Genomic DNA, 20,863 nt, shown 5'->3' on the forward strand with positions numbered 1-20,863 from the left:
ATTGAGATGGCAGAAGTGGCTGAAATGCAACTAAAAGGTCAAAACCTGGCAACCTCCCATTCCAAAAACCTGTTGGGGATACTACTAGCACAGAGCAGTGCACCAAAGCTCCTCAAAACACTTGGTTACTCCTAATATTTATCTCCTCTCTTTTGCAGCTTGTAAAGAGCATTTTTCTCTTGAGTCTACCACTTCTCAGCTCGAGTGCAACATCTCACCTTGAGCTTACTTCAGAGAGGTTCCACCCAGGAAGAGTGCTGTGCGGCCACATCGAGAACTCACAGCCTGCTTATCAATGGCATGGTTTGTGTCACAGCACTCGCTACCACCCCCTTTCCTCTCTGACAGGTGAATCCCAGCAACTTCCACCCCACTAAGGAACAGATGCTCTTGCCTCACAGTTAAGTCAGAGAATCAACCCAGCTCCTACTTCATGAGGGTTCTGTGTCAAAGCAGGAGACATCTGAAGCTAAAGTAGCTGTAACACACCTGACCTTCCAGGAGCCCATTTGATTCATAACATCTATGCAGAAAATGTCGAGTGGAGCCAAAACAAGTTCCCCCTCATTTTCACATCTGTTAGATGAATTCTTCTCTTAAAAGATTTGCCTTCAAGAAAAACATCTCAAACTTCATCTACCTAAACTCGTACTTTAGAAGGAGAGATTTCTAACTGGTCCCTCGTCTTGCTCCAAAGAACAGGTTTCAAGCTCCTAGCTCTTTCTCCGCAGACAATACACATACTGCGGATATAATCATCAGGATTACTGGAGACAGAGCATCCACTTACCATTAATAATGATACAACTGTTTCTTGTTAATTAGTCCTTCGGTACACTTTTAGGTTAGGGACTATCTGACAAGGTTTACCCCTACTCTTGGGAGGAGCAAAGCAAAACTCAAAGCAACTTCAGTTTCCTACTGTAGAATTAAAAGGCAATAAATCAAACTATATCAAAGCAGCTCCTGAGGCTCCTCTTCACAGAGCACATTGCTTCACGCCAGTTTAGCCAGATGCCCTGTAGTACTTCAACTTAGACTTGACTGGTAACTTGTCGTCAATTTTTGTTCCTAACAGGAAGCACAGCTTTCCAGTATCTGACCTAGAAAGCCACAGTAACACTTAGGCTTTTGCACTGAATCTTTCCATGAGCTTTGTTTCTTGACATGCAAGTCTCAGGTATGGAGATGGCATCGGCAAAGGAATAGGGATTTCCCACCTAAATTTCACTAACTCTGTTCTTGGTTTATCCCAATGATTATTAACCTTAGAGATATGCCTATATACAGCCCCATGCTTGGTGTCCTTTCCAGCAGGCTAGTGGATCGGGAAGTTTTTTCTATATGCCCCTACTACTGTGAAAAGGGAAAAATACAGAAACAGGCAGAACTAACACCTGCCATAGGAAAGCACAGCAGATTAAGGGCAGTGAGGCCGTGGCACAGGTTGCCAGGATGGATCCTCATCCCTGGAAGTGTTCAAGGTCAGGCTGGGTGGAGCTTGGAGCATCCCAGTCTAGCGCAAGGCATCCCTGCCCATGGCAGTGGGCTTGGAGCTATATGATTTTTAAGGTCCCTCCCAACCCAAACCATTCTATGATTCTATGATGATTCCGTGGTAACCGTACTGAAACAGGCCGATGAAGTAACAGCAACAGTTCTGCTGTTAGGTGCCAATCGATTTGTGCGCTGTAACGAGTGGGGAGCTGTAGCTTACCTGACCGTATCCCGCCTCACAGCCAGCCCAGTTTTTCATACTTTTACCAGTTCATAGAGATGACCTACCATTTGCCAGAAAAGATACTGCCTCACTATTTTAAAGCAACCCCACACCAGCCCTGGGCAGAGGATTTAAAACAACTTGCAAATCCCTCTCCTCCAGACTCTAACAACCCCACTGTTAGTTACCAAAAAGGAAGGGGCGTCCACAGGGAAGAGCTTACCACAGAGAGGTTTTTCTCTTGGAACAGGACATACGTGACGTGCTCTGAGGGAGACAGGGCTCTAGTACGCTTCCAGGGAGATGCTCCTTTCTGATCTTTACATGCAGGTGCGGGGAATGCGTCAGTCTAAGTAAGATAAAGAGGTCTTAAAAGAATTATATCCCAGTGACAACCAATGGATCACCCTCCTGTTATCTGAAGGATTAACATGGGCATTCATCTCTATGGAGGACAGATTTGACCCCAAGCACATGTTCCACAGAAACAAAGCAAAGACAGAAGCCAGATGGACACCCACATACTCCCTTCTCAATAGAAGACAAGCATGGGGTTGTCCCAGAGACTTTCAGAAGAAAAAACTCACCAAAACCCCCATAACTTCTTAGGCATTGCTCATTACATGTGTAACTATACCATCAGAACAAACAGTGGTATTCTGTCTGCTGCTTAGTATGAGAAAAAACCCAACCAGGAATACTTTTTGTCCTCGTTCTTAGATTGTAATAGCTTTCTATGAAGCAGAAATAAGACTCCACAGAGTCTTCAAGCACTACACAGAAGTAGTATTGCTGCTGTACCCGCTTTCTAGACTAGATAAATCCTTTTAACTGTAGATTTACATAGAAATTAAGACCAGCAAAGCAAAACGGCTTCATAGTCCCTCTAATCCTCTGCTCCACAGTCCCTCCCTAGTGGTGTCTCTCAACATAGTTACTGATGAGGAGCCGCTCTACAGAAAGTCTCAGATAGGAGAAAACCAGCTGTGAAAAGAGAACCAACAGGACTATTTCTCACAGCTGGAAATCTAAGCTCCTTTGCCAGTCTCCTAAGGAGCAATGTAGAGGAAGCAAAGCCCTACTCTCCAGGTCTACTGAGTCAATAAACCACGATGAAGGAACATAGACTACACCTTTGGCCTCCAGCCCAAATCACAGTAACTAGCTGCAATCTGTCAATAATATGGCACCTATTGGACACTTAAGCCTAGCCAGATGGGTGACCTTTATAAAGATGTCTCGGAGTTTCAAGGTGACTACACCAGTCTGGAGCATCAGCCAGGTCCCAATGCCATGGCCTAGCAGCACATTCAGATTTGGGACACCTGTTTGTACGCACGCGTACAAGTTGCGCTGTCATGCTTGAATAGAATAGCTGTGACGAGTAGGAGAAACACGACAGCTGCAGACAAAATTATGTCCTTAAGGCTCTAGCAAAGTATCAGACACTGTAATAAGTCATACCTGCAAACCATTCACTTGGCAGAAGTCCTTAATTTCAGCCAGGAGAGGGACCAACATAGTTGATTTTGCTTCAGATACACCATCAATTCTCTTCACATTCTCAACATTCGTAGGCCTGGTTTAGGATGAATAATAAAAGCCACAGAAGTGTCCTCTGCCAATGCTTTGAAACATCAAATGTCCGTGAATGACACGCTCTTGGACTACTATTGATCTATTAATCAAAACTTGACAATGTTATTGCCATAACTAGTTGCATACACGATGAGGGTAAGCTGACTGTTTGCACTTCGAATCAGGAAGCTTGACCACAGCAAAATCTTCCAAGTTTGCCCTTCAATACTTTCAAGGATCAGTTTACCACATAGATCTTTATTTGTTTTCACCTCCCAAGAACACACAAGCCCAGAGCTCTTCCATGAAACAACAACATATGCATTCCAGGAGCAGTATTGTCTAATGCCTTTCAGCAGCTGGGGAAGGCACTTCAGATGCATTACCAGCCGAGCTGCCCCACAACACCCTCTCATACGATGCAGAAAAAAATGAAGACTCTTCCTCCTCCTTTTTGTGGGGAGCAACACTAAATTGTGCTTTTTCTTTTACACTGCAGAGCTACCCACACAAGGTAAGGGACAGCTCCTGACCCATAGCTGACCCGTAGCCCAATAAGGGCATACTGAAGTGAGTAACACACATCGAGAGAAGCAGATAGAAAGGTAATGATTAGTAGAAAACATACTCCTTCCTCCTCTGACTGGTCAACCTAACAAGAGGCTTGGGTACAAAGGCAGGCAAAGTTGTCATTTGAGTTTGTGTTTTTTTTTTTTAAATAAAAACTAGAATAGAAAAAGCAAGTCTGATATCAGTCAATAACTGTTTAACTTAAGCCAGTCAGTGTCCTACAAGGGTACTGGAGCAAGTGAAGATCCTCAGGAAAAGAGCTGCTCCTCTACCAATGAGGCATACCCTCCCAACATAAAGCAGAAAGGGGATTTGTGACTTGGCTTGCAACCTTCTCAGTTTGTAAAAAATGCATGCATGCTGGCTTTACCTTTTTCGGGCCATCTCCACCAGGATCTTATTGGTTGCCAAGACAGCTGGAGGAATTAGCTTCTCATTAGCTACCTTCTGCCTAACAGTCAGCAACTTGCCATACAGAGCAGTCTGTGAAGAGAGCCAAATACTCATGAAGCAGCTCTAGACCACTCAGATATAATTATGAGAGGTAAAGTTGTAACTTGCCCCATCTTTCCACTAATCTAAAGAACATCTGCGATCCCTTAATCCATCTTAACATATTTAAATCTTCTTCTAGGACTTCTATTCAAAACATCTTTCTAATATTAAGGTTGCAGGTTGACTGCAATCCACAGATATCCTTCCCTCTTCCAAAAACTTACCTCTAGTTCTTGTTCTCGGGATGACACAACAGGTTCTGAGGGCTTCGAAGGAGACGATTTCACCTGCGAGTGCTCTGCAACACTAACAAAAAATAAAGAAGAGTGAAACAAGCCCTGTGTTAGATGAATTTATTCAACAACTCTGCACAATGCTGTGGGAGAGCAGCCACCCAACGTATTTTGCCCTCTCTCCGACAGCGCCATCAGACTGCGGTCTGGCACCTCGTGCTAATGCTGCACTCGTACAAGACTTGAGCTGGCTGGGGCAGAATCAGCAGTATCCCTAATGTAAAAACTCCTCTGTGTCTAGTCCTGTAACTGGAAAATAGCCTCTTACTGAACAAAGCTCAAGCAGATGAAATTGCAGTTTTGTGGAAAAAACCCACCAATATCCCTGTCAACAGCTGGATTCCCATATTTAAAAAAGCATGTTCTTACAAGCACTTGTTCCATTCATGACATTATTCTGACAGCACCCCACAAGAAACACCTTAGATGTCTCCCCACAGCTGGCGACATTAATCCTGGCCAAAAAGAGCTAAGAAGTTCAAAAGCACCAGTGACAAGGACAGAGCTGCTGTGCCGTAAGCTGAATTAGCTGATGTTACCACCAGGCACGTCTGCCTGGAGAGCAGCACCACAGCTACCAGTCCATGGGCTCATTTACCCCCAATTAAACTGGCATGATCATACTGCAATATCTGTCAGCAGACAAGCTGGACTAAGAGCATCCTTTCCTAGGCAAAGTGTGAATTAACATTTATTTTGGACTATAGCTGTCCCTAAACTGTTTTTTCTTCACATGGCTATAGTGGCAATCATTCAGCTTAAGTGACATATCCTGTTTTCCTGTCATCTGCCAGCCTCAGCTGCTTGCCCGAAGGAGGAATCGAACCGCGCATAAATGCAAGGTGGGTTTAATCTGAAGCACCTCGCAAACCAGGAAAACCAATTACTTTGCCTGATTTTTGGAAGAGCTTGTTTTATTTCTTTTGACCTCAGGGAGCCTCAACTTCATCTCTCTTTTCCAGACTAGTCTAGAAAGGCAGAAACCTACATGCTCACTTACAGCCCCTGCACAAGACACACATTTAGTTCCACCAGCTTTAAGAGCTAGTCACAACTTGGTCACTTTTTTGCCTGATTTATATTTGCAAACTGTTTGAGAAAACTTACTCTCCATTTCTTACTTCAAATCATCACAAGGTAGAAACCATTACAGTTTCAACCATCAGACAGAAGACAGAGTGAAAAAAAAAAAATGGACCCAGTAAGAGTAGCCAATATAAATCTGCTATGGCTTCATTTTTATCAACATTTGCTCTTTTCTTGCTCAGATATGAAGTATACCAGTGAGAACGTTTGCACTTGAGCAATAAAGCTGGCTTTGCCTGTGACACTGCGAGTAGACACAACTTGGCAAATTCAGCAAAGCCTGTTAAACATTGGACTATTACAATGTTTTGAAATGTAATACAATCTACAACAAGTCTTAAGTGCTCATCTCTTTTTTAGTGCATTAAATATTTTTGCCATCATCTCACATAGGATGATCCTTAAAAACCATCCTTCTCCTACAAACAGTATCCCTATAAACACAGTCAAAATTCAGTAATTCTGTTTTAATTTACAATACTGTACCTGTTAAGCATGTTACTCCTTCTTGGGGGAGTTTTAGTTTTCTCATATGAAAACATTTCATACAGAGACATCTATAAAAAACACAAGAACAAGACAAACACATGCTGATTTACAAGTCTTCCCACTGAAGATGCTGTTAGCAGCAAAAGAGTCACGACACACTTCCAAGATTTGTTTTTTTAATACGAGCAAGGATGGACCAGAGGGGAAGAGGACTTGTACTCATACAGACCTGCTTGACTGGTGACTGCGTTGTTCCTTTCGTGTCTGGGGAGCGCTGCGTTGAGAGCATGGATAAAGGTCTGCCGCTGTAATAAAACAAATAATATCTTAACCAAATCAGACCAAGTAATTTGTACAGTGACACCGCCGTTCAAAAAAATTAACATTTACCTAAGCAAACTGATTTTAATTTGGTACAGGAATACCTTCAACAAGTCAAAAGTTCTTACTGATTTTTAATTTTTAGAATCACCATTCTTTGTAAAGAAAACGCCAAGGATCTCAAAGCTTGTAAATACTAAAACTTTAAGAGGGAACAAGAATCTCATCTTATGGAAGAAACAAAGATTTTGGTAACAAACAGAATTTTTGTGACAACACTTGTAAAAGATTCAACTTCAAAGATCACATTACTGACCAGAACAAACAAGTACCAACTTTCTGTTTTGCACTAAGTGTATAGCTTTTGCTGTTGCTTACTGTTTAATAAAAAACAATTATTTTCTTCTTCTAGGAAGCCTGTAGACAGTAGCTGAAAGAGCCACAACAGTAGAATATTAGAAAGCAAAAGAAAACTGGTACTTTGTCGTTACCCGACTTACTTATTTTTTTAGCAACACTAAGACCATCTAGACACCAGAACAGGCTCCTATGGCCAGCAACAAAGAGCTTTGTTCCAATCTTATTTCTTGTCACAGCAAAGCCTCTGCAATCTCCAGTTCATTATCTTTCACTTCAAAAGGGTTGGTCAGAATTGGTGTTTGTCAAGACCGACACAACGCTCTTTGTTACATAGAGCCAGAAGCAAAAGATTACAAGCAAAACTTCACATGCTGCTTTCTCGGAGCTATATGCTCCGATAGCAAATACCTGACCACCACTTAAAAAACCCCTTGCTTTTGCAGGCATGCTCACCAAGACTTTCAATAGTTCGCATCTCACAACAATAAATACACAAAGACAGAACAACTATTACACATTTGTGCTGAATCAATTCTTGTTACAATAAAGGCTTTTACGTTTCATTCTCAGCTTACGTTTTATGATAAAGTAGGTCAAGAGCATAACTGCGAATACAAATTAGCAGCTGCTCTTTTTAAAGACTCAGTTTAACGCTCATCAGCATAAGAACAAACATACATCTTTGATGGATTTTCCTGTACTGTTTCTTGTCTTTAGCCCATTACTTTCTCCATATGGATGCGTTGCCACAATGTGCCCAGAACCATCGATGACAAAGAAACACAGTTTCTGACTAGCTTTGTCTGGGGAGACCAGGAAGTGACTTCTCCGAACTACATTTCCCAGCTAACCTTCCCAGTTGCGGGAAGGTCTGATTAGCTGTATTGAAGACCTCTGTGATGAGGTACTGTCAGATTTAAGCTGCGAGCCACACAGGAGTGCTAGACAACACGTCACCTCTGATACCAGTCAATAGATGTGTCTATCCAGGCACTCCCACTGAGTCTTTTTTGTGTGTTATGATACTGCCTATGGGAAAACTTTGGCTAGAAAAATCAAGTGCAGAAGTCTCCTGTCCAACCTAACCATCTCCAGAAGCAGGCTTCAGCAACTTACCTGATGTTAAAATAACAAAAAAGCACTCGAGAGAACACATGTACTACGATTACCTTCTAGGAGGTCTCTGCAGATTAAGGTCTTCGCTGGACCGTAATAGAAGACTCGCATTTGAGGCAGATCCAGCTTTTGACAGCCAATTCCTACCCTGTCAGAAATAAACCGTATGGCTTAGCTATAAGTTACCCAAAGCAGCTTTCAATGGGTAGTTTCACACCAAGGAGTACCTTCTGGGTAAGCACACACGTGGTTGCAAACTTGCTATGCCCAAAGGCTTCTTTGAGGAATCCTTCCATTATCAACTGCTGGCAGAGTGATTTCCACCAGTTCTCCGGCCAGTCTATTCCACTACCAAAGAGAGGGTGTTTTCGATATCTGTCTGGCAAGCGTTGAGAACCCTGAAATGATTGAAAAAATTAGTCAGACTTCTCCAGTCCTTGTGGAAGAAAGTTTCCAATATATATGTATAACTAGTAAACCAAAACCTGAGATGGGAGGACCATGTCCTCAAGAACACGTCTCCACATAGAAACTTGACTGAGAGGCACCATAAGCAAAAATATTTTATTCAAGTTTACATAATACCCATTACAATAACCACACCTACAGCACCTCAATGATAAGAGCATAAACGATACTTATTACCTCGTTCATGTCACCCAAAGAGCTGTTTCACCTCTACTAACCTAATCCACTCACAGGCTTTCTGCCAAGGCTGCGACAAGATCGTAACTTTCTGTTGCAGTAAGACCCCAGCCAAACCTATGCTTAGACCACAGAAATGTGCAATCATCTCCCTTCCTATATGGAGAAGGTTACAGGAACGACCCAGGCATCCACAGCAGCAAAGTAAGTAATCTAGAGCAGTTCGTATTGAACCAGTTCAGGTCAATCTTACATTGCACGAGTTGAAACAGCAGCAGTAACCTGTTCTGCTTTTAATTAAAAAGAGTCTACCAAAGTACAAATGAATTGACAAGTCCTGTTTGAAGCCCAGGACACAGGTACAAAGCAAGCTCACTACAGGGGTCTGTAGTGACCTCTTCCTCCTCCGGGCTCCACTGCAAAGCATTTTGCATTTGTTTTGTTTTAAGAAGTTGCTGATTTACTCATCTCTGAAAAAGCTGATTAGCTGCTGTCTGATGGGTTCTCACTTTCCCTGAACTCAGTGCTCAGACGGATGGCAAGGGACTAAAGCCCCTTTCACAAGAAGAGAAACTCTTGGCATGCCCCGAAAAGTTGATAACTTCCCTAAAATGGGTATCAACTGTTAGTAGGTCAAGGTGTCTGGGACAGGAAGAAGTTTAAATTTATTGCTAGAATATGAAAACGACAGGAAGGCAGGCTTCAGACCCTGTCCCTTATAGACTTGCTGAAACCCTCTTCACTGGGGAAACTACATCAAACAAATAGGTTAATTTGTGTGTGTGTGTATATATATATATATGTGCATGTATATGGGGAGACCATAACCTCCAGAGAGCGTATGTGTATATATACACACACATCTGTAATGCTGGTTAGATAAGCACATCCCACAGGAGAGGGTGTGACTAGCAATTATACCTCGGACAACAGGAGGCAGTGGGGCAGGGGCTTTCCTTCTTGCCATTTAAAAGGGCTGGTGGTTAAAATACAGGTTTTCCAGAATCCTGTTAGGACTTCCACCACAATGCCTTCATCCCGGGCACTACGCAAACACAGCACATCTATCCCAAAGACTGCGGAAAACAGAACAGGCTGACGTAGATGAAGAGGAAGCCAAGCAAAAGAAACCCAGGACAGGCAGCGGTCAGCGCACAGTGGCCTGCTGAGCTCCGGGCCATCTCCAGGGATCACAGTAAGGAGCAATGGGGAGATTTTCAGACCGTCGGGGAGCTGCACACACAGCGAGACGAGCAGCAAGAAGGGCTTGTTTCAGACCTCTAGCAGCAGGGCATGGAAGTTGGAGCAGCCAGCTGCAGGCAAGAGGGACTCAGCTTGCTGCCAGATAGGACCAGGGAACAGAGTCCTGATGGTGAACACAAGTGAGTCACCTTTTCAAACAAAGAAAAAGGACCAAGTCCCACATCCTCTCTTCTAGAGAGCCCTCATTCAACTGTTAACATGCATTACTTCAAAGCGTAACTACATTCCTAAGCTTTCAGCTATGCCAGTTACATTAATTACTTCAGTAACCGCCCATTTTCAGAGCACAATTTTAACTTAGACAACAATGATGGAAATATCTATAAAAGAAATGAAATGCAAAACAATGAACTTGGTGTCCACGTTTGAGCTACGCATCGCTAACTAAGCTTGGCATAGGACTGATCAACAGAAGCCAAAATGGCAACTTCAAGTTCGGACAAACTATTAAACCCTAGAGGTACTGCTAAAAGCCGCTCACAACCAGTCACTGAGACTACTGATAAAACCAAAATAATTGCTGAAGTAGCTACAAATTCTCCTGTTTGCTGATCAAAGGAGACCTTAAGAGTTGCATATTCTTTTTAGTGTAGCAGGGTTGCTATAATATTCCTGTCAAGACAGCTCTAATTCAGTTTCCCAGAGGACCCTGTTTACTGTCTTGGTCTGACTCAGCTTTCAAATATTAAAGAAAAGATGGTCTCCCTTGTGGTCCACCTGAAGCCTGCTGGAGGCCACGTGGACTTGGCAAAAAGGTATCACTGACTAGAAAAGAGCCTGGATTCTCCATAAACTATACGCAAGCTTTAAAGCAACATACCAGACAGCCTCAGACAGATGTAGCATGTAAGCTTATGGTGATACTGATTATTTCGTACATTTGTTCTGGAGTATACATTGATGCAACAGAATAAAGAAACTCTTTTTATAAGTTAAGTTAGCCCAGAAAAGGGTATTCTTGTAGGCAGTAAAAGGTTATGCCATACCTGCAGTGCAAATTTGGCATGGTCTTCACTTATTCCTATGAAATCTAATAAACTAACAATCCAGACTACATTAAGAGCTGTAACGGAGTATTTTTTCCCTAGACACACTCGGGTGACAATTAGCCATTTAACTTACTTGTTAAAAGTAACTTTTTTTAAAGTCTTGTAAGTACTTTCATCAAGTACTACAGTTCATCTGCCCCCACTGCCCCCATTATAAGCATAGCAAGCAATTTTGTTCTTGTTCTCACATTTTATTTCTGGTGAGTTTCTGCCCTTTTATTTAAAAAACATTCTAAATAAGGGTACACAGAAAGCATTTATATTCACTGCAGTATCCTACTTCCCATGGCACTACTCCAAGTCAGCCAGCAGTACAAAGCTAGAACGCAAGCCATCGTTTGCTTTATTCAAACATAAACCAGCTGATTACCCAGCAAAGAGGTGTTTATTCTTCGTTCTGAAAAGGCTATTTCTTTCAGGATAATGGAAATCGTGCATCTACGTAAAAAAAAAAAGCACTTAACTGTCTCTACTAAAACATCAAATTCACCATGAAGAAAACAAAAGCTCCAGCCTTACAGGAGAGCTTCAGAATCTCTGCCGATACTTGGGCTGGCGTTCATGTGTTAGACAATTGTCAACAACTGACTCAAACCCAGCCACAAAATACAAGGCAAATAACTAATTCTAAGCTGAACTCTCAGGCCATAGAGGGATGAAAGTTGCACCGTTAAGAAAACCAGAACTAAGATGGCAAGGGCTGGGAAGCATAACCAGCAAAAGCGTAACTTCGCTGCACGTGCACAAAAAAAGGTACAACACGCTTAGGATGTCCACCATTTTTATGGCTGTTGCCTTGACACAAAACAATCTAGTTTGCTGCACGGGAAGTGCCGCTGAACAGTTTCAGACAGTCTAGACGACGTCTCTCTACAGATAGCCAGCTCTCCAAGAAAAAAGTACTACAGATGTGTGCGTACACACACATTTATACCCATGTATATCAGTGCATTGTTCTGTATATCAATAAAGAGGGACTCTAACTCTTGTATGTGTAATCTGAACACATACAAGGTTTTTTACTATCACTTACAGACCCTCGGAGAAACAGAATGGGAACTCTCGTTCCAAACTTCTCTTCCAGGGCAGTCACTGCAGACAGCAGCTGATAGGCTTGCTTCCCAAAGTCCTGTAAACCACCTTCTGAGTCGCTGGAGACCGTAAAATAAGAGGCTCTGAAACGCACAAAGAAACTCAAGTTTAACACACATGCAAATAAAGTCCCCTCCCCTTCTTCCAAATATCGTCTATGAAGTGGTAACTAAGTAAAAACAAAGCACACTCTTCAAATTAACATTAACAATTAAGCCTGTTTAAGCATAAAGAACTAGGACTAAAAACATGAGGTCAAGCAAAAGTCAGAGTCACTTGTGGTTAAGACAGCTGCCCAAGCCAAGAACAAGCAGTTCCTCATGGTACTTGCCATGACAGAACAATGTCGTCTCAGCAATCTTCTGAATTTAGCATTTGATTATTTGGATTGTTTCAGGGATACAAGACATTTCTTTAATTGCATCTAATAGCAAAAAGGTTTTTTGTCCTTCTTTTAAATAACACGAAGGGGGGAAAAAACGCAAAAGGAAACAGTACGCGCATTAAAGATTTTCTAGGGTTTGTTAAGGCATTTATAAACTGACTGTCAAAAGTCGTCAAAAAATTATTGGCACAAATAACTTCCAAGGACAAGAAAAAAAATCAACGATTTATTTCGAGTGACTTCCAGTTCTGCAACACAAATTCACTATGTGGCTCTTCACCGGCACAGCAATGTGACTGCAAAGATCGAAATCACGATGCCAAAAATCTTTTCTTAATTAGTTTTAGTAGTGGCCAGGCAAAGATTTCTTAATCCTCGAGCACACAAGGAACGTAGCTGATTTGATAACCTTTTTCCAGAAAGGAACACAGCATAACATCTCGTCTCTGATCAGGAAGCATCAGACTACCAGCAAGAACAGTGAATCCTCTATTATAACTTCAGGGAAAGTATGTACATGCATACAGGAGAAACCGAGAAAGGTGTTTCTGCTCATTCCTCTGTGACTACTGACCTCCTGGCTTCGCTTCAGCACACCTACGGGCTTATTACCAAAGCTAGAAAGAATGTATGTCAGCGCACGCTCTAACAGGAGAACCGCTCCCTGAACACACCGCAGTTTCACCTTAGACACATGGTATCACGCTCCACTTGCGAGCGTTTTCTTTTGGGATTAATTACCTAACAGAACTTACTGATGAACAAAAGTAGATTTCACACTTAAAGAGTGTTGCTCCAAACCCTTTTAGGAACTGTGACCGTACTGTGTTTACAGGCTTTCCCACAGACTAACTTAGAGCTTATAAAACGACTCATGGCTTGCTCAGCTATTGAGGAGAAGGTTAGAGACAGTTCTTCAAAGATAAACTTCAGACGGAAGGTCTGCAAGATCAGATACATAAAAAGTCAATTCTTATAGGTAATTTGCCTTCGAAGTCAACCTCAGAGAACGTAACGTCTTGTATCAGTCTTCAGGGAAGAAAGCTTACCTGGACCTGCAATTATCACAGCATTCTTCTGTGCCCATGATGCCAGAGGAAACCCTTCGGAGTTGTTTGTCTTCAAAATGAGACAGGATGATTCTACTCAAGGGAACATAGGGAATTAAAGAAACGACCAAGAATTTACACATGAAATTTATTGCAGAAAACAGAGTTGAAATCAGCATCATTAATTAATTCACTGGGGAGCCAATTATTTGGCCTTGATTCCTCTAGAGAAAGAGCGCTGTTCCCCACCCCTCCAAAATAAGTAAGGAAACACTTGATGTATAAATATGCTGAAGGCTGTATTTTTTTTATACTGCTTTTTGATGTAAAACATGTTTGCAAAACACACTGTGAGTCTAAGATGCCTTCAGTTACAACGTCCGGTTGTGACTGAATTGCAACGGCTCTTGTCAAATCTGACTGAAACGACAGTAAGGCATCAAAGAGACTCCAGTACTCACTTTCTCCTGCAGCTATTTGACACAAGGTACTTCTCTATTTTTGCCAACATCTTCAGTTTGTACAACCGGAACTTCTCATTGCGTATCTCACTCAGAAGATGTCTGCCAGTCAAAGGGAAAGCGGAGAGCCTTAAATACCGACTGCTATTCCCTCACCATATCCCACACCAAAACCGAGATATGCCAGACAACCGCCCCTGCCAAATTCACAGGAAAGAGCTAGAATAATCCCACTAAAACCAGACCCAAACTGCCTGCCTGTTTCTCTGCAATCTTCATCCTCAGAGCACGGAGCGTACTCAGAGAAGCACCTTATTCATATTCGTCTCTGTATAATAATTATTCTAAACAGGACAGAAGGACACACAGCTTCTTCCCACCCCACAAACTACTAAGCTTCAGGAATCCACGTCAGAAGGCACAGAGCAAGGAAACAAGGGCAAAGGATACTCGGAAAGAGCAATCTCCCTCAGTCTCAAGTTTTCCAGACAAAGTCTGGTAAGATCTCATCAATGCCAGTAGTATATAGCCTTCAGTCATTTACCTGTTAAAAACCAAGTCTGCTGCAGTCCACAAGACATGACAAGAAGCATGAAGCCCATCGCGACCAGCTCTGCCAATTTCTTGATAATAGGATTCCATTTCCTTAGGGGCACCGTAATGAATAACCATCCGGATGTCTGCCTTGTTGATGCCCATTCCAAATGCCACCGTAGCCACAACACACTACAAAACAGGAGCCACGTGCCGGATGTTTTGAAACGAGTATCACGGCTATGCTGGATTAACGCTCCGCCTAAATTACGACGGCTTCAAACTCAAGCTTAACAACAGTACTGTGGAAGCCAAGTCTGATTTTGGTCCAAGCATGACCACAGGGTTATAAACACAAGAGTGATGATGTGTTGTGGCAAATGCTAGACTGTTTTCAAGCAGTTTCGCAAACTTAACACACAAAACCTATCCTGAGGAGGAACACAAGTAGTCCTGGGATAACTCTTCGCCCCCTTAGCTGCAGGAGGAAGAAAGCAGCTCACAAAACTAGTCATAGTATTGTTCCAGCTACCACTAGTTTCCTCACATGCTATGCATTTTTAAGAGACTTACTAAAGGAATTTGAAACCTAAGCCAGGAATCATATTACTATCAGTGTAGAAGAACTATTTTTTGCCAGAATGAGAGATAAACAGAACACATCTGAAACACATGCTCTACAGAAGCTCTACAATTATAAATAGGAACAAGTGCACTTAGTTTCCTACCTACCTGAATTTCATCCCTCAGGAATTGGTGATGGGTCTCCCTCCTTTGTTTGATTCCCATGCCAGCATGGTATGCACCACAGGCCACATTGAGTTTCATCAACTCAGACACAACTTGGTCAGTGGCCTTTCTTGAAGGGCAGTAGATGATAGTGGGGCCTTCAAACTCATAGGCAGAACTGCTATAAATAACAGCAACATGTAAAGACACAGAACAGAAGCTGCCACCCTTCTGCAAGAAGCCTGTGTGAACCTAGTTGAAAAGGCAATGTAGCTTTTCCAGCAGTTCACCTTCTTGGGGATTTAGATACTGAAACAGGTTTTAACCGCTCCACTCGTACACAAACGGTCTGTCCTTGGAAAAAATGAACTTGGAAGTTATTTGGTGCTCTTAAGTTTATTTTGCAAGACACAAAAGATTTTGGCCTCTACAGAAGCAGCAGGATAAGGCCTCTCAATTTCCTTGAAGGCATCAGGAAATAAGCTTTTACAACTGTCCCCTTCAGAAGGTCTACATTTACCTAACAAGGTACAAATGAGCGATGAGAAATTCATTTATATTTCTATAGAGGCACATGTTGTAGCTTGCAACAAGGAGAACAGGGCCAGAATGGGTACACCAGCGGGTCTGCTAACAGAAGAGGACTGCAATTCTTCTGCTTATATTAGTTCTATTAAAAAAAAAAATCTTGCCACAGACTTAACTGACTCACACACATTTTGTCCTATACCATTCGGAAAGTTACCCACCAGCCAATCTATCGTAATCATTCCAATTGCTACAGAGTCAGCAGGACCTCTGAGGATCAAAGTATCCTGGATATCTTTAAGGTACCGACATGCAAACAATGACAGTCCATCATGCCTTGCCTTTTTTTTTTTTTAAATGGGGAGAGGAGGGGTGGAGACAGCAACACAGGACACAAGTGACTACTATGATATCAGAGCCAAGCTACAGAGAAAGCCCAGGCTCTTCCTCACCAAATCAGCTTAAGACTGTTACCAATCCTCCGTACACACTACCAAAGCTCCTGAAATATATCTGAGGGATCAACAAGAACAGGTTTAAAACCTTACCTTCCCTTCCTAGTAAGGAACTGCTTCAAGTCCCTAATGATATTTCCACTTTGTCGTCCAACTTCTAAGTACAGGTTAGGTCTGTCAAAACTAGTACACGTGACCTGGGGATTCTTCAGGTTCAGACAACTCACTATGTCTTGTCTAATCGATGGACTTGCAGTTGCAGTTAAAGCAACAATAGGAACCTGCAATGAAAACAAAAAAAGTCCGAAAAACAAAAAGACCAACTGATCGGATTCTTTTTTTCCCCCCAACCAAAAAATCACGAGTCAAAACTGAAACAGCATGTAAATAGGCACTGTAATCTGTTTACGATCACCTATTTGGTTAATATTTAGCTTCTGGAGCTGTGGTCTACACTGTTCAGGAGGAGATATAAAACAGCTAAAATACAGTTCTCTTGTGAACATATGTTTTATTTAGTTACATCTTCAATGAGTCTACAGCAATTTTCTGATGTGGTTAGCTAAATTTAGGTGACATAGCTTGCAAGAAGAGCATGTAAAGTTCAGATCTAAGTAACTGAGCTTATGCAATTAATGCTTCATGAGTGTCTAGACATCACAGTTGCATGCTCTTACAAGCCACTCAGCCAGCCTGTTTAAGAAAATAAAATCCATCAATATTAAACCAGAGGCTTAGGGACATCATCTTCTACAGCATAGGTATTCAAAAAAAGTAATTTAATTTTTCAAAGTTTCTGGCAGTTCAGATTCAGAATGTCCTTCATTTAAGCATTTGGGAAAAAACCCACAAAGCTCAATCACTGACAGGGACTGCATAAACTCCAAAACAGCGTGGTAAGTACACCCAGAGAGCAACATCAAAAGACTGAAATTTAAACTATCATATGAAATGTGATAGTAGCCTCTGTTATATTAGAAATCAAACATATCAGAACCTCACCGATGGCAGAGCCTTCTTTAACGAACCTAGACTTCTAAAGGAATTTCTGAAGTCATGGCCCCACTCGGAAACGCAATGAGCTTCATCAACAGCTATGAGGGTAATACCTGGTGGGCACAAATCCACAGAACGGACACATTAACACCACAAACCAACCAACGTGGGAAGTTACAACACACAAATACCCCATTCCGCTTAATTTCAAGCTTTCCCGAGAAGGCACCAGCAGCCTCCTTAAAATTTTTGTTCCTAGGATGCTTTCTGCTGTACCGACTCCCCAAGCCCATTTTTATAATGGTCTCTCTTGTAAAAAGGCCCAAGAGCTTTTACAGACCTCCCCCACCATCTGTGCTTCCTTCTCCAAGCTCCAAGTCTCCAACGTTCCTCACAACAGGTCTAAATCTTGAGCTACCTCTGACAGCACCTTTTCACAGACACACACCCCTTCCTAGATTCTCTTCATAATAGTCACAAATGCTGATTACCGATGTGATTAGTTTTATTTTCTGGATTGTAAAACAAAGCCTGAGTGTCTCGACTCTGCACTGAAGAGAAGTGAAAGTCCAGAAAAATACAAGGGGAGAGGGGTTAAGGATGCCCATGGAAGATAACCTTATGTTTTCCAAATCAGAAAAAACCTCAACTTGAATACAGATATCCCATTCTAATCTGCATGTTCAAAGCACCCTAATGTCACAGAGGCCAAGCACACAGCTTCTCAGAACTCCAGAAATTCAGATGGCTCATCTTCTCCCTGCCAACAGCACTAGAAACTCAGTTCCTTAATAAAAAAAAAATTCTTGGAGTTTGTGTGCCTTGAATTCACTCTACTATGAAGGATGCATCAGCTGCATCATCTTTGATGAAAAGAGAATTTTTGAGATGCACTATAGTGTTTCAAAACAGAATCTCTTTGTTACATTCTGAGAAATATCAGACAGATTGGAACACTTAAAAAGCTAAAATATTTAGTAATACATCTTCCACTTCCCGTGATTTCAAGATCAGTGTTTTAGCAGCCCTCTTCACAGTAGCTTGCGTAATGTTCCCATGCTAAGACCACGGTAAAATCACTACTCACATATGATCTTTTTTCATACATGACAGGATCTTCTGACACCATTTATTGGCAGTCACTACACTAGCCTCTGAGCTCACTAGTGACAAGGAACTGGTGAAAAATATTCAAGCATTAAAAAAGTTTAACGTAATTATGAATTTAAGCTGCCTGCCAACTCACCCACAACCTTATCCCCAACTTACCAATAGTTTGGTCAAGATCCTGAAGTAACTGCATGTTCCCCAAACAAAACTCTGGAGTCATATATATTACTCTGTACTGACCCCTGAAACATCGAGAAAATACACCGTCACCAAAAGAAAAACCCCCAGACAACTCAACCAAATGAAACAAACCCATGATTGTCTAGAAGATGTAAATGAGAACAAGTACAGACTTCTGGATAGGGAACAAGACGAAGAGAGAGAAGACTGCAAAAAGCATTCCAGAAGGGTAGGAAAGCAAAGGCAGTACACAGCATTACAGGAAAAGGAAAAACGGCAGAAAGATTTACTAGCCCACCCTTAGAACAAGAAGAGACTGTTGTGTTGACTTAGTGACAAATATAGGTCAAAGACCTGTGTAAAAACATGTATAAATCACAACGTAAAGCTGAGTCAAGCCCCATGTCCCCGGCCATAGGGTACAAGAGGGTGGCTGTAGCCTCACACACGCTCAGCATGGGTGAATGCAATCAATATCATCCAGCTCTGAGCCAGAATTAAGAGTTTCAGCGATGACAGATCAGGGAAACATCCTACCTCTCAAATACACCTACGTCAGAACTCACAGTCCCAGAAAGCTTATCTAGCACTTACGCTTTGATGCATTCTTTGATGTTTTTAGACTGAGACGAACCAAGGAAGCAAGCTGGAATATCTGACATTCTGCAGAAGTAAAAAGCACAGTCAGGAACAGATTTATTCGCAATGCTTCGCGCCTTAGCTTTCAGCTTATGACAGCACTTCGTAAAGGTAATTCAAGCTGAGAGATCAGACACTACTTTCTTCCAATGATCTTTGTGGGAAAAACCTTATGAAGGCGGCAAGGGTGTTCAGTGGCTATTCCTGCCACCAAATGCTCTTCCGCTTCCCTTACAGCCGTCCCCCCAACACACACTCTTGATTAGTACAATAAGGAATCGGAGAAATAAAGATCGTTTTCCTTGCACAACTGCTAGCTTTACTAATAAAACACCGAAAACACGACAATACGGTAAGGGTATTCTCTTTAGCTATTGCCTTACACACTTCATTACATTTGGACTTAAGCCTTACTAGCTTGCATTTTTTTGCCTCACCTTTCAGTCTTTTGTGAGCTAGTGGTACTGCAACTCCTAATTTTCCATCAGGTGCCTGCTTTCTAACAACAGATTCAATAATTACACTTACCAGCTCAGCTGCTTCATATTTGACCTCTTTCAGGAGCCCACAACCCCTGTCCTCCGCCCTTGGTCATTTACTGCATTTTATTACAGCCCTTTGTTTCGGTAGCCTCACCCCTCTCATTCCTCCACGCTTCAGTCCTTGGCAGAACCACACCTAGACTGACTAACTACTGAATTGCATTCGGTTGTAGAAATTCAGCCTCCTCAGCCTTCAAAACGCATGACCCACTGAGAAGGTAGTGAATAAATGCTTTCCACTGAGGAAAACAGTATAAAAGTCAAAGAAGCAGCTGAATACAGAGACACCGGGCTGATGAATACTCAGTCTAGGAGCTGGCTGTAGAGTCAGCTTAGGCTGTCCAGCCATTCATCTGCACACAGTCATGACATGCAGCAGGAAGTACCACACCTAATTGACATTCCTTACTTGAAAAAAAAGCTTCATTTCCCCTCTTTCACAAAAGACCTCTTCTTCCTAAGTTGGAGAAGGTAGGAACGAACTAGACAACTCAGCACCATTCCCACAGCTTAGGCGAAACAATGTCAGAGTGAATAGCTATTGTAACAGTACACGTAGAGAAAGCATTGTCAGGTACTAAAAATCAAAGAGATTTATCTTGACCAAACCTATAACAGCTCAAGTAAGAGCAATTCAGTGTCACCCGCTAGTTCCCCCCATCAGACCTCTTAAAAAGTGAGGAGGCCAGGTGTTCAGAGGCCTACCACACTGTCCGTCCTAAAAGTCAGTGCCAGAACTTCAATCCGAATGGCCTACATCTTCCAGCTGTATGCTACTTTCCAGACCCAAAGGAAGCTCTACGAAATTTTCACACACTTGGAAGCTCTACCAAATAGCCTGTGGAGCTCCCCCAGGAGTTCTATCTGCTCAAAAAGGGCTTGCGAATGCAGAACTTGAGAAGGATCCACCTTCAGAAACCACCCACCAGCATAGATCACGTGCAAATTCAGCCTACGGTTCACATGACAGGCTAATCCAGCCCTCTCAGACTATTTACACAGTTGGCTTGTGTTCCTTGAAAAACGTTATGCTTTACAGCTGACACACAGCCAGCTTGCCATACAAACCCGCAACCTTAAACATCAAGAAATGCCACACTGTCATGGTTTAGCCCCAGCCGGCAACTAAGCACCACACAGCCGCTCGCTCACTCCGCCTCCCGCAGGGGGATGGGGGA

The 20,863-nt window shown here is 42.3% G+C and overlaps 1 protein-coding gene across 1 annotated transcript in view; it reads right to left on the minus strand.

The window, feature by feature from the left end:
- Window positions 1-20,863, minus strand: part of WRN (Werner syndrome, RecQ helicase-like) — a 44,632-nt gene that overhangs the window by 5,148 nt on the left and 18,621 nt on the right. Inside the window, exons 15-31 of the mRNA XM_010285402.1 lie at window positions 19,099-19,167; window positions 18,484-18,566; window positions 17,221-17,327; window positions 16,312-16,499; window positions 15,239-15,416; window positions 14,517-14,698; window positions 13,973-14,074; window positions 13,512-13,604; window positions 12,019-12,160; window positions 8,256-8,426; window positions 8,082-8,176; window positions 6,461-6,536; window positions 6,229-6,299; window positions 4,588-4,669; window positions 4,239-4,351; window positions 3,185-3,299; window positions 1,930-2,069 (exon numbers count right to left, since the gene is read on the minus strand). Of these exons, the coding sequence (XP_010283704.1) occupies window positions 1,930-2,069; window positions 3,185-3,299; window positions 4,239-4,351; window positions 4,588-4,669; window positions 6,229-6,299; window positions 6,461-6,536; window positions 8,082-8,176; window positions 8,256-8,426; window positions 12,019-12,160; window positions 13,512-13,604; window positions 13,973-14,074; window positions 14,517-14,698; window positions 15,239-15,416; window positions 16,312-16,499; window positions 17,221-17,327; window positions 18,484-18,566; window positions 19,099-19,167 (2,007 nt within the window). The remainder of the gene's footprint in view (window positions 1-1,929; window positions 2,070-3,184; window positions 3,300-4,238; window positions 4,352-4,587; window positions 4,670-6,228; window positions 6,300-6,460; window positions 6,537-8,081; window positions 8,177-8,255; window positions 8,427-12,018; window positions 12,161-13,511; window positions 13,605-13,972; window positions 14,075-14,516; window positions 14,699-15,238; window positions 15,417-16,311; window positions 16,500-17,220; window positions 17,328-18,483; window positions 18,567-19,098; window positions 19,168-20,863) is intronic.

The sequence above is a fragment of the Phaethon lepturus genome, unplaced genomic scaffold (assembly GCF_000687285.1).
Source record: "Phaethon lepturus isolate BGI_N335 unplaced genomic scaffold, ASM68728v1 scaffold12894, whole genome shotgun sequence".
Classification (NCBI taxonomy): Eukaryota; Metazoa; Chordata; class Aves; order Phaethontiformes; family Phaethontidae; genus Phaethon; species Phaethon lepturus.